A 26,137-nucleotide genomic window follows, 5' to 3' on the forward strand; every position below is an offset into this window, starting at 1 on the left:
ACCCTGCAGAGCAACTTTAACTAGACTCCATATTTAAAGAAGTCATTATGATGCAAATGTTTGCCCATCATCTGCCAAACCGTCACAATAATTGCAGTGGTTATTCCAAGTACTAACGCCACTGGTCAATGGGGAAATACACGAGGTCTTGACCTGGTTTCCGATGCATTAACTGAATTTACATATGTTCGTGAGTAGTCTGAGCTAGACTTAGGAATTAAAGATGAAGACACATGGCCTGTGTTACGATCAATGACCTCTATAGAGCTGGTTGAACTTATCTGTGGTTTCACCTGCGTCCCGTGGAAACTACTGCCCGTACCGGGATAAATATATAGCCTGTGTTACTCTGGAAGAGTGTAGCTTTCCAATAGTTAAAAAACTTCTCAAATCGGTTCTGTAGTTTTGGAGAATTTACGGTACAAACAAAACAATTTTTCCTCTTTATTATATTAAGTATAGATAGGATGGCACCAATTGAATTTAAATATATCGATAGAAGTCATTGACCTGGGTCCAGGAAGTTAATATATTAAGAAGATAGATAGTGACATATGATTGATGAAGGGTATTCGAATCGTAATTGGGATTAATCTCTATTTGAGATAGATTCGAAATTGATTGTGAACTTCTCTGATAATATAAGAGGCTCATTTTTTCTGAACTGCACGACTTGGTGTAGATCACTCAAATTAAGATGTTCTAAAGTGTTGAGTTGTACATCAACGCAAATATATGTTAACTGATTATTTTAGTGCGAAACTATGTCATGTCAACATATATATATTTTCTCAGTTCATCCTTGAGTTACGCCCACCCATTCATAAAAAAACCGCAGACGCAGATATGTAAACATACTACATAGTTTAGAAAAGGACGGATATAGGTAGTATAGTCATTTCCCGATTTAAACTTACTAAGTCAGCTGCACCTTTGGTTATTTGGATTCCTATGACGTTTATTTATAGAAGTAACATCTTGATTAGAAAAGGATAGTGAGTATTGAGCTTTTTGAATACGCAAATAAAACAAAAGAATGTGTTAAGTGTGAATAGGAGTGGAAAGAAAGAGGTAGACCAAAGAAAGGGATTTCTTGAAAGATGACATTTAGAAGAAAGGAGTAAATATTAGTGTGACGTCTGACAGAGAGGAATTACATTCCCATACCAAGGGATCCACACATCTATTTAATTTCCGTTCCCAGATTTCAATCTATCTCAATATTAAAATCCAAATCCGTTCAGCCGTTCTCCCGTAAAAGTTTAACAACCAGACCGATGACGTTACCTACGCAGATAAAAATAAAGGAAGTAAAGATACTATCAAAGATCAAGCTTGCTCACGTTATTCAATGAATAAGTGTCTACAATCATTGTAAGGAGTTTCCAACATTTTGACGTCACAAATTGCGTCATGGCAGCACCATCTTTGGTATGGCATGCTTTCCTAAAAAGGCTTTATAAGAAATAAACAACGTCCGTGAGGGTATTTCGAAAGGCTGACATTGTTTGGTAGACGTTTAAGGAATTTTAAATATATTTTGTGAATGAGAGTTGTTTTTTTTTTTGTTTAGCTGTAGTTCGAACATTTACTTGGGTGACTCGAATGATAAGCTTTATATTAATTTACTTACTGGATATAAGCCTTCTCTAACGTGGCCATATCAATCGGCCCTCAGCTTGATGCGTACTACTTTTGTCTGCAGCCTGTAGCACATCTTTACTTCATCTTGCTGGAGAGCTTCCTATGCTTACTGAAGATTTCAATAAACTATCTATCTGTTATGTTGCTTACTAGAGATAGGAATTTGACTTTGTTTGTATGGGGCCAAATTCAAAATTATATATCTATGATGTCCTCCTAGCCGATTATCGGCCACGGCAGCTGTTCTCATGTAAGGAGATTAGCCAATTGCGCAGGACATATTTATATTGCACAATCATTTACGCAGACACAGGTGCACTCATTATTCCTTCACTCTCAGCCCGATGGGACGGCAATACGACACGACCGGAGAGAAATCAGGTGCAGGACGAAGTCTTCTAAAACCCATAAAGCGATTTCGGCCCGATTCGGGAATCGAACCCGAAACCTCATGCTCAGCAGCCGCACTTGCGACAGAGAGACCAACGAGGCAGTCTATCTCTATAGTAAGCAAATCAAGCGATAAATTATAGAGATACGTTATTGAAATCAGCAGTCAGTTTACCTGCATATATGCATATTTTTACATCCTAATGTTTACTTAAATTTACATTCACGGAAAAAACATCAATATTATGCAAGGAGTTCAGAGAAACATATTATTATCGCTGCGTTAAAGGAACCGTATGGAAACTCGTTCCGGGAATATTACCGGTTGACTCATTGCAGTATTTACTTTTAGTTGTAAACTCGCTTCCTGTATCTGTTTCGATGTTTACTGTTTTGTTTACAATATTTTGATCTGCTTTTAACTTCCTAGTAACGATCCGGTGGTCTGAAATGTTTGTTCTCTCTTCTGCATTGGGTTGGGACTGATGATATCTTTTTGTAAATAGCATCACCAGTCTTACCAAGGGGTATTGGGTCGCCCGGGTAACTGGGTTGAGAAGGTCAGATAGGCAGTCGCTCCTTGTAAAACACTGGTACTCAGCTGCATCCGGTTTAACTGGAAGCCAACCCCAACATAGTTGGGAAAAGGTTGGGCAGGTGATGAAGACATTACCTTAATATTACTCTCATCTTCCCTTTTCCATCTTCTCTATCGTATCCCTCCTCTTCTAAATAAAATGATCGCAGCGATCCTCAATTCTATGAATCAAAAACTAGAACTAATACTGGGCGTCCCGTAAATCGAATCGAAGACCTAATAAAACTAGATCTACATACAAATACGTCATTATTTGTCAGTCAATCAATGTGTTTACTATCAGTAATAGATGTTAGTACTATCTATTGGTTTGTAGTCTAATAGATTTCATTGTCTAATATTAGACGAGTGACGTACTAACTACATTTATTAGTAGAATAGTAATTTACGTCAGTTCGCGTAAATGTTTTTCCGCTTTCAACTAGTTTTGAAGTTTCAAGGAAAATGTGGATCAAATCGCCATTTATTTTAATTGTTATGTAAGTTACGTAACGGGATAAAAAACTAGGCATAAGTCGTGTTAGTTACACTACTTATATGAAGATGGCTCAAGAATGGCTGAACCGATTTGGCAAACGTCGAGGGGAGGCAAATTAGAATCTGGAAAATTACATAGAGAGAGAGATACCAGATAGAGACTGGAATCCGACCCCAACATAGTTGGGAAAAAGGCTCGGAGGATGATGATGATAGAAAGTGATTTGTAAATGAGAAGTAATTCCCTCGGGACGTGGATGAAACTGCGGTCAAAAAACAGTATAAAATACAAAAGTTAATCCTCAAAAAGGCCAATAAGATTACTACAATCGGATAAAAAGTCTTAAAAGCAGCCGATTCTCCGTATCAAATAGGTCAGGCCGCCTAAAAGCTATCGATATCAGACCCTATATTAATGCGACTAAACCCCATTAAATTCTGAGTATCAAGCATCGAGAACTCTGTTTATACAGTGATAGTGTCGGCAAAAACATCAGTTTTATGTTATATGTTAACAGCGCAGTATTCTTATCTACAATGTTAATATTGGCGTTACAATTCTACGTCATGAAAGTAATGCGTGAACGTGTCCAGAGAAACAATAGATGGATTGTGTGAAAATGATATGGAAGATGACGTAACATGGAGAAGATATGCAGCGTCAAACATGACTCGGTTTTTGTCGATTCCTCTCCTTGGAACCGTTTAATTGACTTTTCATTCGTTTCATAATAATGTTATAATTGGGGCAGGAAGAGAGTTTACTGTGGCATCAGTTTTAGTCTTTAACTTAGAAGTCTTCAAATCAAGAGCGAATAGGTTACTTCTAGGTTAACGTGCTCCATCTTCGACCACATATCGCTTTCCATCAGGTGAGATAGTGGTAAAATGCAAGCCTGATTTTTGCATATCAAACGGTGCATACCTTCACAACGAGACATAAATAAATCATAAGTTTTATACAGGTTAACGTATTTTCATCAATCATACTCTAAGTAGATCGTTAGTCTAGCATTCAATAACAGAAATTGGCGTTACAATCAGATCATCCATATAGAAGTTATAACGACACAAACAGACTCAAAGATCAATACTCTTCCTTTTATCAAAGGTTAAAGAAACGTATCAAAAGTCATTGCTCATTGGCTTCAGGTACGTATTATATCTTTTAGTAAATGATAACCACTTATGTACCAGTTTATCAATGCCACTTTAGATAAATTTCTCCGTCTGTGCATTGAGACGGTAACTTATGAGTATGTCATGTTTTTTATCATTACGAAATATGTAGATGATTTTATCAGTACAGGCTCTATATTGAATGATTACTTTAATTTGATAAACCCCTCTTTTGGGCCAAATGATGCAACTTGTTAAGCTATTTTTTCTTATTTTTGTATCTCAAAGAACGAGAGAAATAGCTGATCTACCAAGTCAAACTTTCGAATTTCAGTATCACTGCTCGAGGGTTTTTCCCGGGAAATGCATTTGAAAAGCCGCTCCTGGATTTCCCGAAAAGCCGATCGATTTATGTAACTAGAACTGGCTGTATGGAGTAATTTGATATACCAATAATACCTAAGCGATTAAAAATCAAAATTCCAAATAATTATTGAAAAATATTCCTAGTATTAGTAAAAAAATCAGCTCACTGCATGTGCTTCGGCGGCTATTCATCAAGTACATTTACAATAGTGTCTATCTTGTCAATGGCCTGTCTGTAAAAAACCAAACGAATCAGTTGTACAAATTGTTCCTAATAACTTTATTTCTTGTTTATTTACTCACTATTCTGCTGTCTCTGTCTACTAATGCAGGGCTGTCATTTCTTTCTCATATATCTAGTTTCTCATATATTATAGTGCAGGAAATGGGCGACCAAAAAACGATGGATGGATTGTGTGAAAATCGATATGGCTAGACACAATGTTACTTGTGAAAAGTCCCCAGATATGAGAGTACGGAAGACGACAATATGCTGCGCTGGCACCATATAAAATTAGGATAAGGAGAAAATGAAGATGATGGTGTTCTAAATGTTTACTTCTTAAGAGATACTGAGGAAAGATCCCTTGCTTACGGAATTTTTGGATTATTTACTTGCAGTTAGCTTGTTTTTCATGGATTTTCCAGGGCCGGAGGGTAATATTTTCTTTATTTAAATTATTTCATTCAACGTTTTGCACGAAAAGCATAACAAACAAACTAGCTTTCAAATAAAACTATAGACAATACTGCCAACCCTAGAAAATCTAGAACCACACAATAATTAATTTATCACGCGCCACATAAGGTGCGAAGGTTTCCACAATCTAGCGTGTAGATATTAATTGAATCATTTATAAATGAACCGGTAAATAACCATGTTGATATAGTTCGGCCATTCAGAGAATGCGTTCCTGACACGTCGCGATTGAACTGACGACGTAACTACATTCATTGATTATTGATATAATAATGTTGTTTTAATGCTCCTCAATTGTTAAAACGGTAAACAACCAGCAAAAATATTTTTATCGTAACTGCAACGCCATTGCAAAGTTACGTCGTCAGTTCAATCGCGACGTGTTAACTGTCTCATGAGAAATATATCTGCGGAAACAACTATGAGTATCATCATCACTAAGGATTGTAAGGCAAAGTCTATCTGTTTGCATCTGATAAGTTCGAAACGAAATGATCGGATGTGCTTCTATAGAACGATTCTTGAGGCGGGTAAAGGTATTGTACATGAGAGCACAACATCATAATTGCAGCATGTCATTGAACATCCTTGGCAGTCGTTACGGGTAGTCAGAAGCCAGTAAGTTTGACGCCAGTCTAACCAAGGGGTTACCCGGGTAACTGGATTGAGGGGGTCAGATAAGGCAGTCGCTCCTTGTAAAGCACTGGTACCCAGCTACATCCGGTTAAACCGGAAGCCGACCTCAACACAGTTGGGAAAAAAGGCTCGGAGGATGGTGATGAGCACAACAGCATGAAGTAATGCACGTTGCATTTTCAGACACACAGAGGCCCTGGTAACCCATCCACTAATCAACCGCGTTATCATCTAATTAACTATACCAATTGTGATCTTAAAAAAATTGAACCGACTCATCAGTTAAAAAAAAGTTTTATTCATCGTGAAACTCCTAATGTAATTTCTTGCTCACGCTAGAAATTTGGCAGCGGTCTTTGTTTATGTTTCTATACGCAGAACGATTGCCAGTACCTTTCATACTTTTAAACTATGTCACCTGTACAGTTTTGGTCTGTGATTCATTGATTCATTTGTACGATACGCGTAGGCGCATTCTCGTCAGCTGCTCGTTTCTACGTCAGTCAATTGGTAGACCAAGATCAATACCAATATTGGACATGGAATCACTTTCGTCAAATAACTTTTACGCTGTGAAGTAGGGTTCTATCTTGATGACTTTATCTAATGTCTTTATGAATGACATGTAAATCATCTTCAATATGACATGGTCTAGAGAGAAAATGGTTCCAAGATTTTTGATTGGCGTCATACTGCCCAAAAGCTTATCCATGGAAGCATTGCATCAAACCTGGAACAATCCCGTAAAATCAATCCTATCTAGTGTAATTTCTCGGTTTCTCCGCATTGCAGCCTCGCTTGGACAATGTGGACAGACTATATGATATGATACAGCTTTCATAGAAGACTGAAATCACAGCTTACTAAATTCGACAATGCTCCTAAAATGCCATTCGCCCTTGAGGACATAAACTTAATCTTCTTTATGTCGAATTGACTAATTGGTTTTCCCTAAAAATACACCGAGTTTCCAAATGAAGTAGTGAAACCAAAGTATGGCTTCTAAAATAGACTGGTGTCTCTAATTACTACCGAATACTGCTTACGAGGTAGGCCCCGTAACCTCCGGGCGTTAACATTGACCCACTAACCGTTGTAGGTCAATGGCAGTATACCGGGAAACGGATGAAAATGCGGGAGGCATCTAGAGGTCTATTTTTAGTCGTAAGTTTTTTTTTGCTGTGCCCTACAGGGTCCACAAGTGTACTTAGCTCTAAGCCATTTTGTAACACCTACTCTATATGTTGTGGAATGCAAATAAATATTATGAGTATTATTATCTCAAGTAAATAGAAATCATTTATTTGCATTTTTTTAATATGATGGAAATTTTTATAGTGTCTCAATAAATTTCCTTTAACTTTTACCTCTCAAGTACGAGTGTCGGTCAATTCCTGGTCAGGCAAGAGCCAATGTAACATTTATAAGTTATATGTACTTTCTGAGCTTGTCAGGTGAAGAAAAAGATCTTAAGAAAACCTGGACATAAAAGTCTGAAATCTCTAAACCGCTTTGAGTGAGCATGGCGATTAATCGCTGCATGAAAAGAGGGCGCAGTGAGGAAATGGCTTATTCATAAGCTTACACATATGTAGTTACAGCCTGGTAGAAATCTCGTCTACATACTATAATCCAAAATTATCATTTGACTATACTGAAGTAATCTTACATAAAATCTAACAGTCGTTACCTTAGCAACCAATGAATTGGATACCCGATCAGTAAGTAATTACTTTCAAGTACGAATGATCTCCAAGGCTTAATTTAACCGAATACATTTCAAAGACGAATGTAATCAGTAATCAGGCTTAATACTTTCCACATGGTTATCTCCTCTTATGTTAAAGGTTAAGGCCATTCGGTGTAATTGGAGTGTCTCAGCATCCTTAATTATCTTTTCTAATATTAGAAAGCTGAAGCGTTTGTTTGAACGCGAAAATTTTGGGAGCTACTGGACTGATCTGAAAATTTCTTTCCGTATTACATAAGCCCTTTTAAGAAGAAGGCCATAGGCTTTTTATCCATATTTAAACCATCGAAAGTTAGTACTATTTAATCCTAGCCGTTTTCCCGCGGTTTCACCCGCGTCTTGTAGGAACTACTGTCCGTATCCGGGTAAAATATATCCTATGTTACTCGGGATGAGTGTAGCTTTCCATCTGTGATTTTTTTAAATTGGTTTAGTAGTTTTTGGAGTCTTTAGAGTACAAAAAAAGGTTTCCTCTTTATCGTTTTAGTATAGATAGATGATAAGTTTTTTGTTTGTTTGTTTGCTTGCTTGAACCCATCAATTTAACATGCCTTCTCAAACCGAACTCCTTAGAACATAGATAGTCCATCCACGAACTAACCGTGCCAATCCATCGCGTGCGGCTGTTCCTTAGCCTCTTAAACTTACTTGCTTAAAACAATCGAATTCTTCAATGAATGAAAAGAATTTTCTCTGAGAATTTCCTTGAGTCATTCATTTACTTTTATAAAGAAACAATTCTATTATAAGCTCTCGTGGGAAAACCATCCTCGATTCAATGGTGGTAATGGCGTATTTACACGTGAGAAATATTTGTAAGTCGGACCAATATTGTCTTGAGTCAAGTGTTATTGTAAAGCATTGGTTATGGCAATATTATTGTTACATACTTTCTTTTGTAAGGAATTTCTCAAGGATGGGTGCTGTGGGATAAATGGCGTGAATTCTTTTCCTGATTGGCAATAAGGATGTTTACACATTACGTAGATAGATGTCCCTGCACCACAACTCTAGTCCCTCTTGGATCTTCTATAGAGCTTTAAAACAACTCATCTTCCGTGGCGCCTCAGTATCCATCAAATGTAAAGACGCCAACCTACTGAATCTGTAAAATTTTACCAATCGAATAACAACCTTCCACTACTGTGATAATGTCGACAATCTAAGGTTGAAAAATCTCTGCCGCTGCGGCGTAATGTGTAAACACTCATACTAGTGGTATAAGTAATACAGTAAGTCATACTGACATTCATAAAAAATCATGCGATAAACTTGAAAAATAATAAACAGACCACGCTATTTACACATAAGATAATTCTTCAGAGAAGCTAGCACTGCCATAAAATTAAGTTTTAGTCTCATTATATAAGTTATTCATCCTTGGCAGTCGTTAAGGGTAGTCAGAAGCCAGTAAGTCTGACACCAGTCTTGCCGTATTGGGTTGCCCGGGTAACTGGGCTGAGGGGGTCACATAGGGCAGTCGCTCCTTGTAAAGCACTGGTACTCAGCTACATCCGGTTAGACTGGAAGCCGACCCCAACATAGTTGGGAAAAAGACTCGGAGGATTTTCTAATTATATTAGTTGTTCACAAAACGTTTTTCTACCAAAAATATAGGAAAACAAATAGGTTTGTCCTACTATTCTCTTCATTTCATAACTCAATTCATCCTCAATTTACAATTCAAGTTCAAGGCATTCAATATTAATTAACAGAGAATCTATCTCAATTAATTCACGAACGAGACACGCCGGCTTCGAGCGTCTGACAAACAAATAGCACGTGCTCAGGCGCACGATACGATGATTACACAGATAAATTGTAATCAGGCAGTACTTCATTATATTGTTGAGCCTGATTTGCATTTTAAACTCAAGTCCCGCCCCAGCTACGTTGTATAATAAAACTACCTTCTGCCCGCAGCTTCGCCCGCGTAGAGTTCGTTAATATCGCGTTTCGAAGAGAATACTTCAAAAGTCCGGGATAAAAACTATCCTATGTTCTTTCTCAAGGTCAACTCTGTCTCTGTACCAAATGTTATTAAAATCCAGTGGTGTAGACGTGAAAGCGTATTTATTGTTATTTGTATTAATTGTTAATATTGTTGTATTTAATTAGTATTTAGTGTTTTATTCTTCATTATGTTTTCGTTTTATTTTCTAATGCACCTACCATGTTTTTCTCTGCATCACCCTAAGGTTGACTGGAAAGAATGCCTATGGCATTAAGTCCGCCTATGTAATATTTTTGTTGCATAAAGTTTAAATAAATAAATAAATAAAGCGTAACAGACGGACCGAGTTACTTTCGCATTTAGAATATTAGTAGGGATGTTATTATCAAGCTTTATTGTTGATTAAAAGTTGGGGAGACCTTTGTCCAGCAATGGACTTTTTCGGCCAAAACACATAGAAAGTGACTAAAGGCGAGCGTTTTTGGGGGCTGTCTCTTGTAAACTTGACCTTCAAATAGTGCTGATTTTCAACCTTGAATAAATTACTTTTTATCTTTATAACGATGATGATGAATATAAAGGTGAAGAGTTTGTTTGTTGGAACGCACACATACTAGCAACTAAAGGGCCGATTAGAAAACATATTTTAGTGTTAGAAAGGCCATGTATTACTTTTTATCCGTGTCCGCGTAGTAGCTCCCAATAGGACGCGGCAAAATAGCTTTCTTAAAATCATCTATCTATGATGAATACCAATCATTTGTTTACTTAAACAAAATTGGAGCAATCTAATAATATTATCCAAATGACGCAAGAATAATATTAATTCGTGGTACATGATTACCAAGTATTTTCCTTTAAATTATTCAATAAACTAGCCGTTTTCCCGCGGTTTCACCCGCGTCCCGTGGGAGCTACTGCCCGCACCGGGATAAAATATAGCCTATGTTACTCGCAGATAATATAGCTTTCTAATGGTGAAAGAATATTTAAAATCGGTCCAGTAGTTTTTGAGTTTATCCATTACAACCAAACATACAAACAAACAAAGTTTTCCTCTTTATAATATTAGTATAGATAACATAAATTCTAATTAAGAATTCGAGCTAAAAGCTTTGTTGTAATTATCATTGGAATTTAGCATTTTATTAGAAGTAACGCCGAGAAAATTAGAATTTCATGTTACCTACTTTCATGGAGTAAGGAAAGATGAGCAGAGATGCTATAATGCAGGTAGGTCAGGCGCCTTCTTCCAGGTCAAGTATGTATGACCAAAACGACCAGTTACGAGCGGACTAACGATGCGTTCGGGTTCCATGTCAAATCAAAACCAATCTGTCAAAGATTGGTCTTGATTGATTGATTGGTGACTTAATTTTGAAAGAAATGAGCGGGTTCTAAAGAAGACTTATAAAGGGCGGAACTAGTAACGTTCCTTCCTCGTCCCCCGAACACCACGTTTCTTAGGAAATTTTACGTTATGACATCTCCGCTAGTCATTTTGTTCTCCAAGCCTACTCCGCAATTCGCAATATACCTGTCTCCTTTTAACCGCAATAATTAGACAGTTGTGTGACAAAGACAAGAATATGTCTTGAGTAAAGAATGTTCTTAGTTAATTTTAATTAGTCTCAACCTTCATTTAGAATTATAAGGTTCATGTTACATGTACTTTCGCAGAGACCGAATTTATGCAAGGTCTAAAACTATAGGTTACTATAGGTTCTGTTCTGAGGTGCAATCACTATTTCTTCACTCTCGTAGCCCGATGGGACGGAAATCCGACATGACTGAAGAGAGATCAGACGCAGAACCAACATCAACATGCTCTCCGGGGCACGGATATATCAACCACCATCTTCCAGGCTCCGGGGTGCTTTGGGAAAGTTTCTAAAACCCACAAAGCTATTTTGACCCGACTGGGGAATCCCAGACTTGTGCTCAGCAGCCGCATTTGTGACAGCTAGACCAACGAGGCCTTACAAAATATGCATAAGCTATCATCAATAACAATAATAATTAGTCAATGAAGAATACCAGCGGACTTCAATTGAGGAGTTCCCATCCAAATAAAAATATCGCTGTCGGGTTTTCACCCGTCACAAGCATCAAGTCATATTGGTATGCTAATATGCATATATCAATTGTAATCCATGTATTATGACGAGAAGGAAAATATTATTTGTTTGCTTAATAAGTTGACATATAACCGTTTATCTGCTTAGTTTATTTACATTCTTCATTTTGCGTCATCAGGAATGTTCCAAGAAGTTAAACTAGTTTAAACGACGTATATTTCTTAAGTAATTTCGTAAACTAAGTTCTCAGAAACATAGTCATGGTCTGCCTTATCTAAAACCTGGAAATTGTTGCCTATAGTCTATTTAATATCCATGTGCAGGAAGTAGTTCCCTTGGAACACTAGTGATCCATTCTATCATATACTTTCACGTCATCATCATGTTCATTCCCTTCTTACATATTCTTCTTACTATCTACTGTTCTCACAAAATTATCATTATTCCTCCGCATCACATGCCCATATATTTTCACATGACAACCATTTTCCACACAGCTTCTGGGTTAGCAGTGCATAGTCCACAACTAGCAAGTGTTCCTCGCACAAAATTTGTAATTTCGCGGACATTTTAGAAAAGTTCGCACACAATTTGTGACTTGCTAGAGCGAGTAGACCAGAAGATACATTTGTACGTCACAGTAACCAGTAGAATGACTTTTTATTTATAAAATGACGATGTTAAACAGGAAACATTACAGCACAAGGAAATCGCAAGGAAACGTATTTCATAATACGGCGTCATACTCGTAACGGAATACGTCATAATGCTGTCATTGTTCGTTCAAGCGCCTTGTCGCCAATTCTGAAGTCAATATGTCTTTGTATCTTATCTCTTATAATAGATAGGTACGTTGATATCGGGTTTAATTCGTAATAATGTGTTTTTGAAGGCCGTCTGGCTATGCAAGTGTTGATAGTCGACGTATTTGGTTGATATTCATTTTTGTTTTGTAATGCCGTATTGATTAAAATGAGGTATGAGAAAAGGATGCTTGTAACAGAGATAAGAATGTTGAGATGGATATGTAGGAATATATAAGAGGCAGTGACAGAAAAAATGAAAGGTCAGCGTTTGTTGCGGAGTAGGCCATGTGATGAGAAGTTGTAAAAATATGCTACAAAGAGAGTGTTAAGTATGAATGTGGATAGCTAGGCACGGGTAGACATTTAGAGATATAGGAAACACGCATCGATTGCCTGAAAGATATTAGGTTGATGGATAACAGAGAGGAATTTTTTGAAAACAAATTGTGCTAACCACAAATCTTGGGAAGAGGGCAGAAAGATGTGTGTAAAAGGAAAACACCCCCCTTTCACCACTCTCTCGTGTTATACTTGAATAAAGAAGCTATGAAGAACAAACTGCCCAGCAACGCAACTCTTATACAATTTTTATTATTTTACAATTCATCATTATCTGTTACAGTATTAAACACCTATCTTTGGCAAATGATGCTATCTTTGTCAAATTTCGAGCACCTGAAAGATTAATGTTTGAACACAGTTCGATCGATGCCATGCAGTCAAAGTCGGCGACAAAGAAAGTTTCTATACATACAAACGTACTTTATATCTATTTCTATATATACATATATGTCTAGAAAATTTAGGTCAAGTTTGGCGCATGGTATCTGTGAGCCAAAATATTTACGCGTCGGCGTTTTATTTATTGTGATATTATGCAATGCGATGAAAGAGAAAATAGTTAGATGGACCTAGTTTGTTTTAGACATACTTATGTTGGTTAATTTGGAAAGTACGACGATTGTGATTGGTCAATTAGGGAGTGGTCCAATTTGTGGTTTAGACTTTAGACGAGAGAAACAAATAATTACTAGATTGGTGAAGTTACTAAGGGTGTTTGTCACTCTTTCATGCAAAAACTCAATAACTACTGAATGGATTTTGATGAAACTGCAAGAATACAGGATGTAGATCGAAATGTGTTTTTGGGAATACTAGTTTTTTGGATTTGATGAGATACTCGTATTTTAATATTGAATATCCCCATTGAATGTCTCTAACTTCCATATATTCCTACCTTATGTAAAGCTGATAGTAGTTATTTTATATGCATTTTCTTTGGTTACCAGGTGGTGGAGTGCAAAGAAAAATCAACAGGGGCGAAACGTGCACTGAAAGTTTTACACGACAACGCCAAAGCACGTCGAGAAGTTGAGCTGCATTGGAGAGCAAATGGATGCATTCATATTGTCCAGGTAAAGTGCAAATAATCGTGACAATATAGGGTCCTCAAAATCAAAAGTCATTTATTCAAAGTGGGCTGAAAATCAGCACTTTTTGAACGTCAAATTTACAAAAGACTGCCCCCAAACGCTCACCTTTCGCCTAGGTGCTAGGCAGATAGAAGAGTATGGAAGGAGAAAATGTGCTGCGCCGACCACAAATAGAATTGGGATAAGGGCAGGAGGATGATGATGATGATGATGAGGTGTTAGGATATAAGGTGTACCCCACGGTTTTACAGATGTACCAAAGGTACTACATCATCTATCCGAAAATAGAGAGAACCAACTAGCTGTTCCCTGTAGTTGCACCCGCGTCCCAAGGGAACTTCTTCCAAAGCGCGGAAAAGTAGCCTATCTAGTAGATCAGAGAGTTACTTTGTAATTTCATCATCATCATCCTCCTGCCCTTATACCAATCTTATTTGTGATCCATACTCTTCTATGTGCCGTCATCTCACAAGTAACGTTGTTTCTAGTCATATCGACTTTCACGCAATCTATCTATTACTATTTTCACATTTATAATAGACAGTATTTTATCATAACCATAACAACGATGGTAATAAGCGCTAAATTGAGCATTGTTGTGTACTGTTTACTGTCAATTTTAATTTCGCAATAAGCATTGTTTATCTCCAATGTGGTTACATTTTAAAATAATAAACTTTTTATGACATTCACTGTACTTTTATCTGCGTCTGTGGGTGTTGGTACACGCGCTCCCCAAAGAGAGTCAGCAAACCTAGCAGGCTTCTGCCTTAAGGGGTAAGGCAGAAACCTGTTGGGACTATGGGATTGTTAGAAAGAGTTACCGCGGCCCTGGTACATAAAGGGCTCCAGAAGGAACATGATGGGGTTTAGTCAGTAAGAGTCTGACACTCCCTCACGCTGCACCCACAGCGGGAGGGGTCATTTGATGATTCCCCACTAAAAATTCTTTATCTGGTAACGGTAAAAAGTACAATTCTTCATCGTGCGATCTTAAAGTCATGACTAATCCATCTTAGCTAATTACCTATTCCAATATGGCGGCATAAAATTACATAACAAAACATAAACAAAGTCTAATTGTTTATAATAACTTCGCCACGCCTCCCAACGATGATCGATCTACAAAATGATTGATGAGAAAGCTAACAAGACTTTTTCCTGAAAATTATGTAAGAAAATACTGACTTGCGAAATGATTGAGTGAAGTTGATATTCATTCTAATTAATTAATTAGCCTAGCTGTGATAAAGATAAATAATATGTGTTTATTTAAGAATCGACACAATTCCTCTCGTCATGTGTCTAGGCTTCTTTTCACCAGTGTTTCGTACAGAGCGCCTACCTTCTTACCTCTTCAACTCAGTTTCCAGGGCAACCCGATATCCCTTGGTAAGACTGTTAGAGTCTTACCTCAGAATTTCTTAGATTCTCTCCATATGACAGCCAGAGCCCAACACTTAAACATGTCTTCCGAAACACAAAGGAACTCGTCATGACAAGATGGTCACCCACGGTCTGACCGGGTCATTGCAGCTCATTCCTTCTCAATACGAGAACAGGCCCCAACCCTGCATTTAGAAACTAAAAAGGCCGCTTATATCGCTTCCCTACTTCTTCACCTTGACCATGACGCGAAGAAAAAATCCAATTTCCATAAGTGATTGGACTGACCGAATCGAAAATACACAATACCTAAGTCATCCATCCGTTTTGAAACCGCAATAGACGTCGCTTGACTTACCTATTGTACATAAGTAGTAAGTCGGTAACATAGACTAGAGAACAAAATTACTAGCGGAGATGCTATAACGGAAAATCTCCTAAGAAAACAGCGCGACAAAATGCGGGTGTACGGGGCTGGATAATTTTTTGTAAAACCAATAGCCATTAAACGGGCGCCTGGCCCGAACGTCTTGTTAGTTCATTCGTAACTGATCGATTTGGTCATGCCCATTGTATGTACTTGACCTAGAAGAACTGACCTATCTGCATTATGGCATCTCCACTCATTTTTCCTTACTCCGTGGTCAGTAATGAATTATACTTTGCCATGATTGGCTCATTTCACAATGACGTCACCATAGTATTTGAAGGACTGATTTCCGAATGCTAAAAATATAGTATTCTTGAAACAATGGTCATACTACTTTGATTTGTTTTGCTCTAGAACTACTTCGTGCACATCCGGATAAATTGTAGTATTAGAACTAATGAAAAAATGTTTCAAATACCAGACCAATAGTTTTGGAGCAATTTCCATCACTCAAACTTTACACTAGACTATCTAGATCCATATCCATTTAAATCAGTTCAATAGTTTTGGCATGAAATGTTACTTATGAGATGACGGCAGATAGAAGAGTATGGAAGAAGAAAACATGCTGCGCCGACCACAAATAAAATTGGGATAGCTGAAAGATGATGATGATAGTTTTGGCATTAAAGCGCGTAATACAGAGATAGTTATAATATTTATTTACAGTAAGAATAAGGATAATTGCTCTCAATCTTCCTATGAAACAAACAAGACGTATTAACGTCTCGTGTATGTCTATATTTATTATATTGCGTCTAAACTCCCACGGGTTACATAAGCCTCGTGTGATATTACATATCATGTCTTATAAGGAGGATAATTAGGGGGGAAGATACGCTTTTATTGTGGAGCTGACACGCCCTTTATCTGAATATATTAAAATACTAGCTATTCCCCGCAGTTTTACTCGAGTTCCGACAATACTTCCCGTAGCAGGATAAAAAGTATGCCTATGTCCCGTCTTGAACACAGATAGTGTTCAAATTGCTCCTCAATCGGATCAGCAGTTTCACCGGGTAATAGCATAAAATTCTAAGTGCCAGATTCAAAATATCTACATGTATTAGCAAGGAAAGTCAGTAAGAATACTTCTTGCATCCGTATAAAAAGTAGCCTATAGCCTTCCTCTATAAATGGGCTATCTAACACTGGAAGAATTTTCCAAATCGGACCACTAGTTACTGAGTTTACCACATTAAAACCAACTCCTCAGCTTCAGTATTTTCCTTTATTACAAGCCACACATTAAACGCATAAAACAAGAATTAAGATGAATTGAAAATGAGTCAACAGTAGGTAATTACCGATAAACGCGATAACCTAGAAATTATGCATTAAATCATTGTTATCGACGTGGGCGGTTATCGATTGAACATTATATACGGAGAATGCATGATTTGTTATTTGCCACCTGTTTTATTTCTTTCCCTAGAGAAGGGATTTTCACACCTGGATAATATTGGTAGACTATAACGTTCTCCAGGGTATCCACCTTTCCCCATGCATATTTTCATCTCAATGGATCCACACGTTTTACTCGACATCTAACTGGCCTAAACCAACTATATTGGGATTGGCTTCCAGTCCAACCGTATGCAGCTGGGTGCCAGTGTTTCACATGGAGCGACTGCCTATTTGACCATCCCAGTTACTTGGGCAGCCCGATTCACCTTAGGAGGGCAGGATGTCAGACTTTCTGGCTCCTGACTTCCCATAATAAGTGCTTACGATACTCAAGTAACACCCAGGACCCACTAATTTAAATTCCGAAACAGAGGAATAAGTTTCTTTGGCAAGGAATGTACCTATTCTGATTTATGTAATTGACTCTTGAAGTCGTGTAAATCAAATAAATAAATAAAAAGATGTCAAGATGGTCTCACATCCACGGACTACCCACGCCGAGCTTTGCTGAACCTTATGATAGATCAACCCCTGTGTCTGTCACTTGGGTAAATAATTTCTTTGTTTTTCAGGTCATCGATGTATATGAAAACACGTATGGAGGCCGAGGCTGTCTCCTGGTCGTGATGGAGTGCATGGACGGAGGAGAGCTGTTCCAGAGGATCCAGGATAATAGGGAAGGTGCCTTCACTGAAAGACAGGCTGCTGAGGTCAGTATAGATGGGTTTACAATTTGAAAATCATCAAATACTACTTTGGCAAACACGCTGGAATTCCAGCGAATTAAACTGCAGCGTAGGACTTCCACCAACAAGGTGGACAGATGATCTTATAAAGGTCGCCGGAAGATGCTGGAAGCAGGTCGCCACCAACAGGTATCTGTAGAGATCTAAGGGGGATGCCTATGTTCAGCAGTGGACGTCCTATGTCTGAGATGATGATGATAATGATGATGATGTAACTGCAGCTTATCAAACATTACATTTTCCCGAATGTCACAGATTTAATATAGTAAATGGATTTCATTTCAGATGCCATAGAATTCTTGTGAATTTGCAAAGATTCCCCAGAAACAAGTAGGAACCTACCTGTTAATACAATTGAAAGGAAGGGATATAAAATGACACTTAAATTGTGAAAAGAGGGTGATCATCCATACTTAGAACTTACTACGTCACCACACCGCTCATTATCATATTATAGTGTAGATAAAAGTCATATGCAACGTACATGTTTGCGTGTTCAATCATCATCATCATCATCATCAGCCTATCGCAGTCCACTGCTGGACATAAGCCTCTCCAAGTGCACGCCACTGAGATCGATTTTCAGCTTCTCGCATCCAGCTCCTGCCAGCCGTCTTGCGCAAGTCATCACTCCACCGTGCCTGAGGACGTCCTACACTACGTTTGCCGAGGCGTGGTCTCCACTCTAGAACTCGTTTACCCCAACGGTTATAGGTTCTTCGGCTAATATGGCGTGTTCAATATAAACATAAAAACTGCAGATGAAAAATCATAACATTATCGACACTCAACAGTTACAAGCTTTTGTACTAACAACGAATTACCTTCGTCCCAATTTTGCTAATCATCAAACGTAGCCACAAACGTAGGTAAACATCATGATCTAATCATTTTTGGGCCATAAGCTACAGGCTGCACTTAGTTTGTGGCTCAGTGTTATTGTAAACACATTGTAAAAGTTACTTCTAACTAATAAACATTATTTTATTTATTTATTTTTATAAATTACAGATTATGCACTCAATATGCGTCGCAGTCCGTCACTTACACGACTCGAACATTGCTCACCGGGACATAAAACCGGAGAACTTGCTGTATACAAGCACACAACCGAATGCTGTGCTTAAGTTGACAGATTTCGGCTTCGCTAAGGAGACTCTGACACCGGCAGATACGCTGCAAACTCCTTGCTATACGCCGTATTATGTGGCTCCAGAGGTATGTACATACGATCTATTATCATCTCCCGAGCCTTTTCCCAAATATATTGGGGTCGGCTTCCAGTCTAACCGGATGCAGCTGATTACAAGAAGCGACTGCCTATCTGATCTCCTCGACCCAGTTGCCCGTTCAACCCAATGCAATACCCCTTGGTTAGACTGGTTTCAGACATACTAGCTTCAGTAGCTTCAGTCTACCCGTAACGACTGCCGAAGATGTTCACTGACAGCCGAGACCTACAGTTCAACGTGCCATCCGAAACACAGTCATCGGTGTCCAAGAGATACTCAGAAAATACATACATACAAACTAAAGAAAAGTTGCATTGGTACTTGTCTGACCTGGACTCGAACCCGAAATTACAGTCATACTTGAGAGGTTGGCAAAACAGCCAATAACCTTAAAAGGCTGAGTTTATTCTGATTATATGTATCCAAAAACCACCGCTGGCAAACCAGCTTTCAACTTTTAAAAGCCGCATCCTAATCGGTTTATCCCTTTAAAAGCTACAGTGCCACAAACATCAAAGGCAAACTTAAAACAACGCTCTTTTAGCGTCGGGAGTCAAAAAGGTAATGCAATAGTTTTTAGGGTTCCGTACCCAAAGGGTAAAACGGGACCCTATTGTTTTCGCTCCTCTGTCCGACCGTCCATCCGACCGTCTGTCACCAGGCTGGAAAACTAGAATAAAATAAATATTTAGGGGGGCTCCCATACTACAAACGTGATTTTTTTTGCTCGACATCGATAACGGCAACAGAATAGATGCTTGAAATATTCACATATAATGTATTATAAATGTACGAACGTTTTATAAATAATAGTACAGAACCCTTCGTGCGCGAGGCCGACTCAGATTTGGCCGGTTTTTTTAACAAAATTATTCCTCTATGTTTTCAGGTACTAGGCCCAGAGAAATATGACAAATCCTGCGATATCTGGTCATTAGGCGTCGTCATGTATATTCTTCTGTGCGGATTCCCACCTTTCTACTCGAATCACGGTCTCGCTATATCGCCTGGAATGAAAAAGGTAAGTTTTTAATGCGACCTTATTTTGATGATGTTAAGGTCCATTTTAAACCGACTTAAAAAAGGAGGTTCGCAGTTTGGCCTGATTTAATATCTAATGTTTGGCTGAACTAGTTTTGAAACGGTTTTCATCATAAACTTGGACTTGTTCAGACTTGGGAAAGGTTTTAGGTATATTATTGACGGTATTTTATATAAAAAAAAAGTTTTAAATACGCTTAAATGCAAAAAATCCGAGACAAAAACATATTACATTATTTTTATTCCTTACTTCTTCCCAAGGAAAAAAATTTGAAATAAGACCTACATGAAAAAAATATTGATAAGTATTATGAACTACATACATTTCTTGTAAATAATGTGTTTTTTCATATATTTCCAGCGCATCAGACTAGGCCAATACGACTTCCCGGAGCCTGAATGGTCTAACGTGTCATCTGAGGCCAAGAATCTGATCCGCGGGATGCTGTCCGTCGACCCGGCTAAGAGATTATCTATACAACAAGTTAGTATTACATTATATTATTATCTTGTTAAAGCTTTCACGCCGAAACTACTGAACCCATATAACTCTTTGGTGCTCAGAGGGACTGAGAAAGGACAAAGGATATTTTTATCCGGTTTTGGGAAGTGGTTCTCCCGGGAAATGGTGAAAACCTAGTGGAACCGGAAAACAGCTAGTAAATAAATGTGAAAGTGACTCTGTCTGTCCATTAAATCAGGACCACTTCCCATAATCGGATAAAAAGTATACTTTGTCCTTTCTCGGGTTCAAAGCTTGTTATCTGTCAGCTATTTTGGCGAGAAACCCGGATGTACAGTCAGACAATCAGAATTACTATCACATTTATATTATTAGTAACTATTAAGAATGCCAATTGTGGATTCAGAAATTTCAAATTTAATTTAGTTTTTTTTTTAATTGATCCATTGATTTTTGAGTGCATTCAAATCCTAATAAAAATAAATACATATTTACTAATATATTTTTCTCCATTCCCCCAGGTAATGTCAAGCCCCTGGATCCGCCAGTTCACGCAAGTCCCCCAAACGCCCCTGTACACTCACACCCTACTGCGGGAGAGTGGCGAGGTGTGGGCGGACGTGCAGGATGAGATGACTCGCTCGCTGGCCACCATGCGGGTGGATTACGATCAGGTGACGGCGAGTGTTGCGTCTCCTTTTGTTATTAACACGTTAACATAATCATTCATACCCTTCACTAGCTGTTTTTCCGTAATCGGGCAAAATACATCAGTGAAAGGTCTATATTTTATCCGGGTGTGATAAGTTCCCATAGGACACGGGATTGTTAATATATATAACAAAGATTGTTTATCTTAATTAAGTGCCTGCACCGAATCATTAAAATCCATAATCATATCCTTTATTGCGTTTCATAAAATTCACTATCTTTCGCCAGCTGTTTCAAAAGCGTCCTAAAACAACTATTTCGCGTACCGGGGCGAGTAACCTATACTGTTCCTAGAAAAATAGGCTGGAAAATCTTACTTCAAGTTATATTTACTCAACTCTTAAGCATTATAATATTAGAATAGAAAATGTGTTATTTAATTTGTGCTAAACACATCAGTTTGAAAATTACTCTATGTACTAATCCTAACTTATTTACTTTTTACCCAACTGCGGGAAGTATTTACCTCGGGACGCTAGGAACATCTTATCAAGCTATACATACATATTTCAACTAATTTACATTCTAAGTATCGCACAAATAATACACAAAAATCTAATTGATATTTTCTTTACAGGTCCAAATCAAAGCGTTGGAACAGAGCAACAATTCACTCCTTAACAAACGGAGAAACAAAGTGGGCGCCTGATACAGCAGTTTAGAAGACTTGCGCCGTTAAATACGTACACACGTACAAAACGACGGTAGTGCAAAAACTTTTATGTGATACGAGTACTTTGAGTTCTATATTTGAATCCGTTTCGCAGTTTGGTGTCAGCGCCATCTAGTTGGCTTAGTGAGCAACTTTTTGGTGATTTCCGATAACGTGTGTGTTTTAATTGTGGAGAATATCAATGAATATTAAATATTGAAGATTGTATGGTGGCACCGCGTCTTATATACAGTTGACAGCTGTCAGTTTTCAAGGGATGATAGCATTTTTTGTACCGACTTAAAGCCACTGTCGACTGCACTGAAAAACGGTCAGATTTTAGGAAAGCGTCAATCTTTATGTCGGCTCGGTCTAACTGTTTTTAGGTTAGGCAGGTACCGGAGATGCGAGAGATCCCCATATGTATATCTGAGCTCGGAATTTAAATGCGAACCGCCATTATGTTTGGCGACAGCATACTATGAATTTTGATACCCGAATCATGTCAAAAGTTATCAATATTTTTGTGAACGACCTTTTAATGAAATAAATTGATTAAAATAGAGAAAAATGGATTTTCCCATAAGCTATGGTTGACTTTAGTCTCATCTAGGCGTTCCATAGATAGATGATATATTTATTTTGCATGATATTTTTTTTAATTCTTCAATATGTTATTGGAAATCACTAAATTGTAAAATGCATTGTAAAAGTATTAACATCAAATAAATGTTTAGAATAAAAATATGTAATTTAGAATCATTTAGTATATATTGGAAAATTATATCAAGAATTCATTCTTCAAGTTAGTAAAAGAAAATTTATTTTTATATTCACAAAATATATGTTAGAAAAGTCGGTTTACGCCATTATTTATTGAGTACAAAAATAAATGTATTTTCTCACTCAAACTGATTCAAAATTATTTTTCTAATATTTTTGTGTAAATATTATTTAAGCACCTACCTGTCTTTCGTACATTCACATAATTAAATAATTCAATTCAATTAATCAACAACTACTAAATACATAACCTTTTATATTAGTTTCAATAAAAAGTTATAAAAATCTGAGTATTTCGTAAATAATGATGCAATCCGACTTTTAAGTATTTAAAAATAAAATAATCTATTTTGTCTATAGATTATATTTTTTCAGACTACATAATTCGATATCACAATTTTTATTTCTATTCTAGTTTTTAAGTATTAAGATTAAATAAATTTCGTATTTAAGCTCAATTTCCTTTTTTGGGGAGATTAATGTATTTTTAAAGTATGATAAATTTATACTAATTTGTTAGTAAAATGAGTCATTGGACATCTTTGGCAGTCGTTACGGGTAGTCAGAAGCCAGTAAGTCTGACAACCAGTTAAACCAAGGCGTATCGGGTTGCCTAGCTAGGTAACTGGGTTGACGAAGTCAGATAGGCAGTCGCTCCTTGTAAAACACCGGTACCCAGCTACTAACAAAAGTATAGATTTATCAGACTTTAAGACATTTCGTAGTTGTAATCTAATAAATGATTGTATTAATTGTCTATAAATGGGGTATTTTTACTAAAAATCCTAGGTATTTACAAATACTATATATTTGCGTCCGCCTGCAGTTTCACCCCTCGTCCTGAGATAACTGCTTCCCGTAGCCGGATGGTAACAAAAACTATCATATGTCCTTCTCCCGGGTGTAAGATACCCGCTTTCTATTTTCAGCAGAAAGGGCCATTTTTGAGTTATAAGTAGCATAATTAACACAGCTTTCTTTTATTATATCGATTTCAAGATTTCCAAATTTAAAATTGGTCAGATAGAGCAGTCGCTCCTTGTAAAACACTGGTACTTAGCTACATCCGGTTAGACTGGAAGCCGACCCCAACATAGTTGGGAAAAAAGGCTCGGAGGATGAGGATGATAGATTTCAAAATTATTTTTTCTTTATCAAAAAATCATGACGCTTATTCTTTCTCAAATTGATTTAGTATCTGTAAATAACTTGGATTTTCTTACAAAATAAATACAATTTGACATCACAAGCTATGTTATGAAACTGCTATAGTAAAACAGATTTCTTAAAAATAAATACAAATGGTCTTACTACAAAAACTTAAACATCTGTTGAACACTTGACTAAAAAAAAGTGTGGCTGCAAAATGGACCTTATTTCAACGTCATATACTGATTTTTTAGACAAGTGTTCAACAGACGTTTAAAAGTGTTTGTGGTACGACGGTTTATGTCTTACCTCGATATACTCAAACGTTACTTAACTTCAATTTTTTAAAAACATACAGAGATAGAATAATTTTTGAGCTGTTTTTAAATTTGAATGACGTTTCTGTATTCGGCTGTTTGATATTTATTTATTGGACATATACATTGAGAAATATAACTTTATAAAAATCTTTGTTCTAAATAATTATTGGAATTTAACTGTCTCATTGGAACTAATACAAAATTAATATGAGTTAATACGCTATCTCGGTAAATTGGCTTGATCGATTGGTATGAAATTTGATGTTTTTTGAGATGCTTTAGTTTAAAATGAAATAGTTACTTAACTCTGGTGCAATCACGAGAAAAAATTAAGCTACATATACATAGAAGTCACAGGATCTCCTATACATTGTTGTAAATAATTTACATGTGATTTTTAAGCCATAAAAATACACTTAATATTTACCATGGAGAACAAAATGACTAGCGGAGTTGTCATAACGCAAAATCTCCTAAGAAAGTAGCGCGACAACATGCGGGTGCGAGGGGGACGAGGAACGTTACTAGCTCCGCCCTTATATGCCTTCTTTGGAACCCACTCATTTTGTGTAATACCAAAATCGTTGACAGATTCTCAAAGAACACGAATGCCTCGTTAGTTCACTCGTAACTGATAGTTTCAGTCATATGTACCTTACATGTTCGACCTACAAGAAGGCTCTGACCTACCTGTGTTATGGCATCTCCGCTTTTTCCTTACTCCGTGATACTAACCCATAACAAAGGATTTTCTTTAAATTAAGCTGAGTTTACACTTGCGACAAAAAAATCGCAAAGTCGTATGTTTATGCCAGCCTTTATTATATTAGACTTCACACGTTCACAAGTTGTGATTAGAATGTAATTAGTTTTTAAATAAATGTTACTTAATTTGCTTAATTAATAGGACATGATTAGAATTAACTATTGGTAGAAAACTATACTCTATTCGAGTGTTCACTTAACTAAAGATAAACAATCTTGGTACTTTTGAATTTTTATTTAAAAACTCAATAAAAAAAATAGTTTAAAAAACTAAAAAGCACGCTAGTCATGTATTGTCATCAGAACTCGGAGCGTGTGCAAAATTTAATCCTAATCGAAGACCGGGAAGTGGGTCACATTAAGATTCCAAGATTTTCTTACATACATAGTTACAAGTGAAGCTAATATAAGCGTGTTAAAATAAAGTGGGGTTTAAAATTAATAATTATAACTATTACTTAATCGATTGAATCATTATTTTAAACCGTAGTCCGTCCGTCCGTCTGTCACCAGGCTGTAATCTCATGAACCGTGATACTTAAAGAGCTGAAATTTTCACAGATGATGTATTTTTGTTGCCGCTATAACAGCATATGCTGAAAACTAGAACGAAATAAATATTTGGGGGCTCCCATACAAAAAAAGTGTTTTTTTTTTTTGTCCGTTTTACAAATAATGGTACGGAACCCTCCGTGCGCGAGTCCGACTCGCACTTGGCCGGTTTTTATATGTATTTGTGTAAAAAACTATCAAGATTGCTTTCATTTATAGTTCGGCCATTCAGAGAATGCGTTCCTGACACGTCGCGATTGAACTGACGACGTAATAACATTCATTGATTATTGATATAATAATGTTGTTTTAATGCTCCTCAATTGTTAAAACGGTAAACAACCAGCAAAAATATTTTTATCGTAACTGCAACGCCATTGCAAAGTTACGTCGTCAGTTCAATCGCGACGTGTCAGGAACGCATTCTCTGAATGGCCGAACTATAGTTAAGTACCTACTCAAATAGTATAGTTTGTTTTTTTCGTCATATATTGACTGTTTTTGCCAGTCGATTTTGAATATTTTTCTCTATATATTTAGTACGCAATA

The 26,137-nt window shown here is 37.1% G+C and overlaps 1 protein-coding gene across 2 annotated transcripts in view; it reads left to right on the forward strand.

Annotated features, from left to right (window-relative positions):
• The window catches only part of LOC124643618 (MAP kinase-activated protein kinase 2), a 53,242-nt gene extending 27,562 nt beyond the window's left edge, over positions 1-25,680 (forward strand). Inside the window, exons 2-8 of one of the 2 annotated variants that reach the window (XM_047182632.1) lie at positions 13,808-13,933; positions 17,747-17,884; positions 18,932-19,138; positions 20,042-20,173; positions 20,555-20,677; positions 21,178-21,336; positions 21,945-25,680. In XM_047182632.1, the coding sequence (XP_047038588.1) occupies positions 13,808-13,933; positions 17,747-17,884; positions 18,932-19,138; positions 20,042-20,173; positions 20,555-20,677; positions 21,178-21,336; positions 21,945-22,016 (957 nt within the window). In that variant the 3' untranslated portion in view covers positions 22,017-25,680. The remainder of the gene's footprint in view (positions 1-13,807; positions 13,934-17,746; positions 17,885-18,931; positions 19,139-20,041; positions 20,174-20,554; positions 20,678-21,177; positions 21,337-21,944) is intronic. The other variant, XM_047182633.1, reaches the window with a different exon arrangement.
• Positions 25,681-26,137: the final 457 nt, after the last annotated feature.

The sequence above is a fragment of the Helicoverpa zea genome, chromosome 28 (assembly GCF_022581195.2).
Source record: "Helicoverpa zea isolate HzStark_Cry1AcR chromosome 28, ilHelZeax1.1, whole genome shotgun sequence".
Classification (NCBI taxonomy): domain Eukaryota; kingdom Metazoa; phylum Arthropoda; class Insecta; order Lepidoptera; family Noctuidae; genus Helicoverpa; species Helicoverpa zea.